At 26.7% G+C, this 8,752-nt stretch overlaps 1 protein-coding gene and 1 long non-coding RNA gene across 2 annotated transcripts; both read left to right on the plus strand.

The window, feature by feature from the left end:
* The first annotated feature begins 342 nt into the window (after window positions 1-342).
* LOC103571382 (speckle-type POZ protein B) lies at window positions 343-1,218 on the plus strand. The gene has a single exon (XM_008549527.2). The coding sequence runs from the start codon at window positions 343-345 to the stop codon at window positions 1,216-1,218; it is 876 nt and encodes a 291-aa protein (XP_008547749.2).
* A 4,167-nt stretch (window positions 1,219-5,385) lies between these two features.
* Window positions 5,386-6,950, plus strand: LOC103571384 (uncharacterized). The gene is made up of 4 exons (XR_549047.2): window positions 5,386-5,488; window positions 5,632-5,715; window positions 6,704-6,769; window positions 6,846-6,950. It is a non-coding gene; the product is annotated as an uncharacterized LOC103571384 (long non-coding RNA).
* Window positions 6,951-8,752: the final 1,802 nt, after the last annotated feature.

Raw genomic sequence — 8,752 nt, forward strand, 5'->3', positions numbered from 1 at the left:
TCTGGGAAGGCTTTACTCCATGTTGATTTTTTACAGGATCTCGCATCTAATAAAGCCGGTGTCGTATTTTTTATTATCACCCAGATTTAAAACTAATAGACTGTGGAACAGTTTGAATTGATATCTATTTAAATACAAAAATAAAGTAATTAAGATTTAAAAATTATTAATTGTGTTGTGTAATAAGTATTCAATATGAAAAGAGGTTATACGAAGTCTGAGGAATACAATATTATTTACGAATGGAATATTGATAAAATAGATCGTTTTTTTAAACCTAAATACGGGATATTAAATACTAGCTATGTTCTTTTTTCCCCAAACTTTTCAACAGGGACTACAATGGACGATGAATGGAACATTCGCTTAAAAATAATTTATTATCCGCAATCGTCTTCGTATATAAACTTCGATTTGTGTAATCTTAATAATAATAACAAGATAATCATTAAATGTTCAAGTTACATTTTGAATAAAGACAAACTTGAAGCATTAAAAAATCCGGAACAACATTATCTGTTAACCAAAAACGAAACGGAAATTCATTCTTTATCGCTAAAACAATTAATGGAAAATAGAAATGATTACGTACCCGATAACACTTTAACATTTTGCCTAGATCTTACTGTGTATGATGAAACTGTTTCAACTTCAAAAAAACTTGCATTAAATATTCCAAAAGGTCAAATGTCAGACGATTACACAGAACTCTACAACACTATGATGGGTAGTGATGTTATTGTAAAGGTGTGTCTTAAAGAATTCCGAGCTCATAGAAGTATTCTGATGGCGCGAAGTCCTGTTCTGGCTGCAATGTTTTCTCATGACATGGTTGAGAAAAAAGAAAATAAAATATCAATACCAGACATTGCTCCAGTGGTCTTCGAAAAGCTCTTAAAGTATATCTACACTGATGAAGTAACTGATTTAGATGCGTATGCTGAGCGCTTAATACAAGCCGCAGACAAATATCAAATACAATCACTTAAAGATAGATGCCAAGAATCACTCAGTAAAACTTTAACTGTTGAAAATGTATTAAGCATAATGACTTTAGCTAAACGACACAGCGCCAAACCTCTATTAGAATTTACAAATGAGTTTATGGCATCGAATATCAAAAAGGTTATCAAGACTCATAACTTCAGAAAATTTAAATTATCAAATCCTTCTTTAGCATGTGGATTATTGGAAAAATTTGCATTTTGCGAGAAGTGAAATTTACTGATACAGTTGCCCATGGGTACGTACTCGGTTTTATTTTTTATTTAACATTTTTTTTGATTAAGGTAAATGTCCCAATACCGGAACGACGAAGGGTATACGACTGATGTTTATCGTTTTAAAAATATTCGAATAAATTATGAACCAAAGTAATTTATTACATCATATAGAATAGACATTTATCTATTTAAAAATAATCAAATTAGTTCATTTTTCTTAAATTTAATATAAAAAAAAAATTTTTTCTATGACACCCAAAAGACCCAATACCGGAACACTGAAGAAGCTCTGTCCCAATACGGGAATTCGGTTGTCCTAATACCGGAACAGTGAATAAAATGAGTTATTTTTTGCATTTATTCATAGTGAAAATATTAATAATTATTAAATAATATTAATGTAAAACGAGTATGAATGTAGCAGACATCAGAGAACTTTAAAATTATAAATAAATAAGATAAATAATTAAAAAAATAATATTTACTAAAAAAGCACTATTAATTTCAAAATTTTTTGAATTCGCATTTTTTAAAATTTTATATTATTAATTATTTACTCGATTTATTAATAATTTTAAATTTGTCTGATGTCTGCTATACCACACCCATAAGGTAAAATGTATTTAAAATTTTTAAATGATTAAATATTCAATGAAAATAAATATTTTGAACGTAAGAATAGAAACATAATAAATCATTTGAGGTTATACTATAAAAATAAAAAAAAAAAACGAAAGACAGAAATTTATTTTTTATGATTTAAATTAGAGTTTACCTATATTTAAAGTATTTTTTATAACAATCTTACGTACTGCATTAAATATTAGGGATCCAGTCAGTCAATAAAACTCATCTTTAATATCTATCGATATTAATAATATTAATATGATTGGCTGTTCCGGTACTGGACACGGGTTCATTTTGATGTACCAATAGACGAACAGTAAAATTAATATAATAATACGATATTTTTCATATTTTTAATATGTTTTCTTGAATTTTATATCATTCAAGATGCATATACAAAAAGAAATTATTGAAAAGTAATTCTATACATTTTCTATAAGCTTAAGCCCATTAACTGATTTTCTAGCAAAACCATTAAGAGACATGAAAAAGTCATGAATCCGAGACTATTGCTCTAATTAACATTTTCTTTTTTCATATTTTGGATAAATTCTAAAATCTATTTTGTACCCTGGTGGAAATTTTTCGGACTTCTGTCTTAAAAACTCAGTTCTAGAGTTCTAAAGACTTTTTCAGAGTTCCAAAGACTTTTTAAGACAGAAGTCCGAAAAATTTCCATCAGGGTAACTAAAAGATTAAGGTTTTAAATAAAGAAAGTTTTATTTATTTTCATCGTGTACGTGTTAAATTATAATATAATGACTATCAAATCGTTCCGGTATTGGGTCTTATTCAGGTATTGGGATATTTACCTTATTTATTTTATTTTTTATACTTTCAGACAAAATAATAAGTTAACCAACAAAGAAGATAAAAACTCAGTACAATAACTTGGTGCTCAACAATGTTTCATAATTTAAATACTAGAGTATTCGTCATTCAATAACTTTTATTGATATATTAATTTAATGTTATAAGCCTGATGAATTGAAATTTCAAATCTGAGTAAATTAGGAATAAAGTCTTAACTCATATTTCAACGTTTTTTCTATTTTTGTACGAAAAATGTTTTCATAAATTTTTTGCTATGAATTCAAGTATATTTATATGTATTTTGTTAAATAATACGGTAGAATTTTTGAAATATGTCGATTTACTCGTAGCATTGTCGTAAGAGTTATTGCTTACAATATTATTTTAAACCGAACACGATATGCAAGCAAATGACGTCGTCATTTTCAGCTGGAATTCTTTATTAATGATAACATCATCTCATGTTTTTCTATTATTTGAAACAATTTATAAACAAAATATTGTTAAATAGTTAAATAAAAATTTTAAAGACTAAATTTCTATATATTTATAAATTTTTAAATAATTAATGCGCCATATTTTTAAATAATTAATATGGTAAGTAAATGCTAGTTGAGACTGGTGGTATTGAAGTAAATCTCATACTGGCATGATAAGAAGCTTACCATAGTCACCACCACTTTGCTCTAACAATAATGCAGTTGCTTAATTTAAGCGCGAAAGTAAAGCTGTCAGTGATATTTTCATTTTAGTAGATTTTATAAAAATTTAACTACAGTAGAGACTCTATAACTTTTTCGTTCTGTAACTTTGACTTTCCTGATTCAGAAATCTAATTTGAAATGATTCAATCCATGCTAGAGTGTATACCTATATGTAGTCAATTTTGCCAACTTTGAATTGTTTTGGATTGTGTTTGAATTATTCCAAATTAGATTTCTGAATCAGGGTTCCCTTCATTTCTCCTCCGACAGCAGGGAAAGTGTTCTCCCACTTTGTCACTCAGCTGTACATGCGCACTGAGTATTCTAACCTTAAATTCGTGTGCGGAAATAAACATTTAAGTTAAATAAGCTTTAATATTGTGAAAATCATTTAAACAAAAGAAAACTTATTGCTTGATCAAAAATGAGTTTTATTGGAAAAATTGATTTTCTATGTAAAAAGTGTAACAATAATAAAATTAGCATATTAATTTTGGAAAAACCTAATTTTAAAAATTTTAAAACTCGTGGGTCGTTTTGACTGACTCACACTTTTTTTAAGTCACGCCTTCTAGTAAAAAGTAGAGGTACTTCTACAATTTTAATTCCTGAAATTTTGGATTCATCTTAGTCAAAGTAAGAGAGGCTCCACTGTATTGTATTTGTCCTCAAGATGGATTTTTTGACAAATTTTGCTACCTCTAAACTCAACTCGACGAGCTGAATCAGAAAATACATTTGGTTCAAAAGTTTATATATATATATATATATATATATATATATATATATATATATATATATATATATTCCCACGATTTTTTACCGATCGCTCTGAAACTTGGTATACGTATTCTGTGGTCGACTACCTTGATCGAGTTGAAAAATGGGCTCAATCGGTCGATTACTTTAGAAGTTATAGCATTTCAAAATTTTCAAAACGTCAAAAATTCATATTTTTACTTATTCTTTCTTCGATATTTTTTGAATGTTATAACTTGCTGACTTCGTATACAATTCATCTGAAAGCTCTTCAAATAAGCTTTAATTTTGATGCCTATATATAAGTCTAGACCAATGACATTCCGTATTTTACCACTCATGAAATGAAATATTGCTGTTGCATTGGTCCTCTGACTTTCAATAGATTCCATAGAAATCTAATTACCGTATTTATTAGTAAATTCATGAAACTGATTGAATTCATATTATTACTGTGTAGCACTTATAAAATCCAAATATCTCAATCTAAGTGTGTATATTCAATTTTGTTTTATCGACAGAAATTTAATTGCAATAGTTTAAAAAACAAATATGATATTTAATGTTTTTATTCCATGAGACCTCGCATGTAAAAAAACGTTGTTGGAATAAGATTGAATTGAATGTATTTTCCAAAAAAAAATAATGAAGTTTAGAGATTGTTATAGAGTCGAAAAAACGTTCAATTATAGTTTAATTTCATTAAGTTACTTTTTTTTCTTTGTATTTTCAAAAGTATGAAAATTATTTAAAAAAAGTTGGTCATTGTGTTACATTTTGACGTTCAAAATAGTCAGCATTTTTTTACCGATTTTTTATACAGGCATTTATTAGATAAAAGTTTACTATTAATCTATATCTTATACACGAGAAAAATTTGTTTCCAAATAATAATTTTGGGATCTTTTCTAATTATTGAGTTCAAAGTCCAGTTAAAACTCTATTTTTTAAAAAATTTCTTATACGAAGCCCCGGCTATGCAATCATGAAACTGTGATTTTTTTTTGCGTGTAAAATTATTTTGTAAAATTTTATGTAAGAATTAATAATATTTAATTAATAATAATTGAGGTAACAAAAAAAATATTTATTTAGTGTGGTTGAAATATTTCTGACGTTAAATTGCAAGGCCAACTTGTTTCCGACGATATTTTTATCAAGTCTAACGATTATCCTTGTCCACGTCAAAAGCTAATAAATAATAATGCTCGGAATATTATTGGTTCATTTTCAATTTTCACACATTTATACAATAATTATTATAATTATATAGACGCGCGCACAATTTGAAATGGGTATATAAACCCGTCAAATTGGACACAAAAATAATCATTTTCAAAACGAAACTCTCGCAGTATACTGGTAAGTTTAAACTATTTTTATATAATAATTGATAAATTTTTTCTTACTACTTGTAATTGTGAATATTCATTTGTCTATTTAATCATAAATTTATGTTTCTTAAAATTAACAAGTAGCAAAAATATTTTTATAATTATTTTCAGTATCATCAAATAATTCAGCAATCATGAAGATTTTCCACTACTTAGTATTTTTCGTCGTAATGTTGACTATTGGTTTCAATGCAGGTAATTTATAAACATAATTATAAGTGCACATTTGAAACAAAAAGTTACATATGTGCCTGATAATAACTACACACATTTCCGTCCATACTTATTATATTAGATAAAAATAAAAAATTTGTTGTCAGTTTTTCACATACGTTTAACTAAAAAATATAATTAAAATATAATCGTAATTTTTTTTTTTTTATAAAATGCGCGTTTGAGATGCGCACTTTTTATTTTCAAAAAATTTAGAAAATCCAAAAGTGCGCAACTCATATTGCTCATTTATTGTGAAATAATAAAATAATAATAATCAAATAACGGGAAGTACGAATAAATTTCAAATGTATACAATTTTCTTTTATAAAAATTTTTTGATGTTTTTTTTTTTTTTAATTATATTAGTATTTTTTTTATAATTATAAAAGAACCTACTCACAATATCTCGATTCATAACAAAAAAAAAATATATGTAAATAAAAAAAATTGAATTGAAATAATTCAGGCATAACAATTAGCAAAAAAAAAGACAGCTGTACTAGAACGATAATGCGCAAGCGCCCCTAGTGGAATATAGATTCATCACCATCCATGTTAATTTTCCATATAAATATATATATATATAGTTACACAGCCTTTTTTTTCATTTAATTTTAAAAGAAAATTTGATTCAATTACTGGATTTTTTTCGCAAGTTACAATGTATACGGGTTTCAGACTTGACCGACAGGAAATTTTTTGAACTATTTTGATGTTTTTTCCGTCATAGTGAACTCAATAAATTTTTGAAAAGTATGGAATTAATCTCCGTCAAATTATCTTCACAATAGTATGCAACATATCTTAATTTCGTGAACTAACAAGAGTATAATAATTGAAATAGTTACTGAACTGAGGCGAAAAAAATTTTTCGATCGTAAAGCACACTCTGATGCTTCGCATCATGTGTCGTGCAATTTATACTCACGGACAATAATTATTTTATTTTATTTCATATATGTGATAGGAGTGAATGCTAATCCAGAAGTTGAAAAACTTCCTTATCAAGGAGGAGGTTGTGAAGGTCCAGGGTGTAAGTACTAATTGTTTTTTTTTTCTCTCAACAAAACCAAATAGCGATTTAAAGTTTATTCTTAATTTATTTACAGGTTTCTAATGAAAAAAATCTAAGTTACTAAAATTAACTTATATTAAAAAATATCATTGTGAAAAGAATAATCTGATGCAATAAATACATGAATTATTAAACAAACAAAAAAGCTTTCTTATTATTTCGAACATAAACGAATAACTTTTATAAAATTATTAAAATAATTAATCCACGTATTGTTCATTCATTTTTTTTATTTTTACTGTTAAAAAAAATTTGTAGAAAAAACATATATTTTTAGTCGTGGTTTTTTATTTTCAAATCCATATATTTATTAACAATTGCTATAAGCTGCCTATAGTGAAAAAAAAAAACGGCTCATCGAACGAAAAAGATGCATAGCACCCATCTTTTAGAAAATTTCGTCCTCTACGGAATTGTTTATTATACTTCCCTGCTAAAAAAATCCGAGAGATTCTTATAGCTGTATGTATAAGGTCCTATACTTAACCATATAGCACTTCTCATAGAACTCATTCATTCTCATAAAATCTCTATGGGAATGTATGAGAATCTATGAGATTTTCTAAACAGGGTGATATTGCTAAAGTGCACTGTTTATAAGATACAATCAGTAGAACATTCTGCAGTAAAAAGGATTTATACTATATTAAGCTTACAATTTTTATACTGTCTAATGTTAAACTACTCGTATCTCATAGATAATACGCACACTCCTATTAAAAATAAACGAGGGCCGCCTCGTTTGTCATCTACCGTTAGCATTGATTCTAGCGAGACGCTAGCCAGTGCCTCGTTTCATTTTTACTAAAGACTTTAGCTATATATCTAGCTCATCAGGAAGATCGTTTAAAATCAATTAGAACATTCTACACGGAGAAATGAAAAATTGATAAATCGGGATAAAATCGAGAAATAAATTATTATTTTCCGATTGAATCTGATTGAATTTTTTTCAATCAGTTTTAATCGGTTTCAATCGGAAAATAATTTTAAAAAAATTATTATTTTCCGATTGAATCTGATTGAGATATTTTAATCGGATTTAATCAGATTCAATCGGAAAATAATCGAAAATAAAAAATATTTTTTTCCGATTGAATCTAATTGAAATTCAATCGGAGGCCTCAAACGCTCCCGAACATTTCTGATTGAAACTTCGTTTCCGATTAAAACTGATAGAATTCTGATTGAGTTTCAATCAAATTCAATCGGAGTTTTTAATCAGGGAAATTTTTCAAAGGTATTTTTTAAATCTGATCAGCCGGCCGCATCCAATTGGCTTAGTTGTGCTCATAAAATTTTCAATAGTCAATATGATAATATGAAAAAAGAATTCCTAAATAGAATTGATTATATATATATTATCTTGTAAACTCTCCTATGATTAAAGAATTGCTATACATTTCAGTACAAAAAACTGGCATATCAAAAAAAGATATAGAGTATATCATAAGCTATCTTGAGATTCATAGTTGTTTCAAAAGCAAAAATTATAACGAACAAAATAACAACAACAACGAAAGTGGAGCTGGTTGTGATACATTGATACCGAGAGTGAGTGTTGCGGAGGTTCCATGTACTCCTGAAGATGTTCAAAATACAAAAAAAAAATAATAACAGAAAAAAAAAGCTGTGAGTGACTTTGATTTAACCAAAGCAGGATTTGAAAATTTTTGTCAAATAATTGCTGATTTTTGAAATGAGAAAACAAAAATATTAAGTATCATTACAATTTTTTTCAGTTAATTTAATATATATTTTTTAGTCGAATTAATTATATTGAATTAAATACTCAATTATATTGTTTTACAAATATATTACTCTAATGGATTTAATTATTAAGTAGAGACTCTATAGAGTTCTAATTAGAATTAATTTTTTTGAAGGTTCAAGTTTAGTTTCAAAGATAAATTATTTATTGAACCATTAATAATAAATATT

The sequence above is a fragment of the Microplitis demolitor genome, chromosome 4, assembly GCF_026212275.2.
Source record: "Microplitis demolitor isolate Queensland-Clemson2020A chromosome 4, iyMicDemo2.1a, whole genome shotgun sequence".
In the NCBI taxonomy this organism is placed as follows: domain Eukaryota; kingdom Metazoa; phylum Arthropoda; class Insecta; order Hymenoptera; family Braconidae; genus Microplitis; species Microplitis demolitor.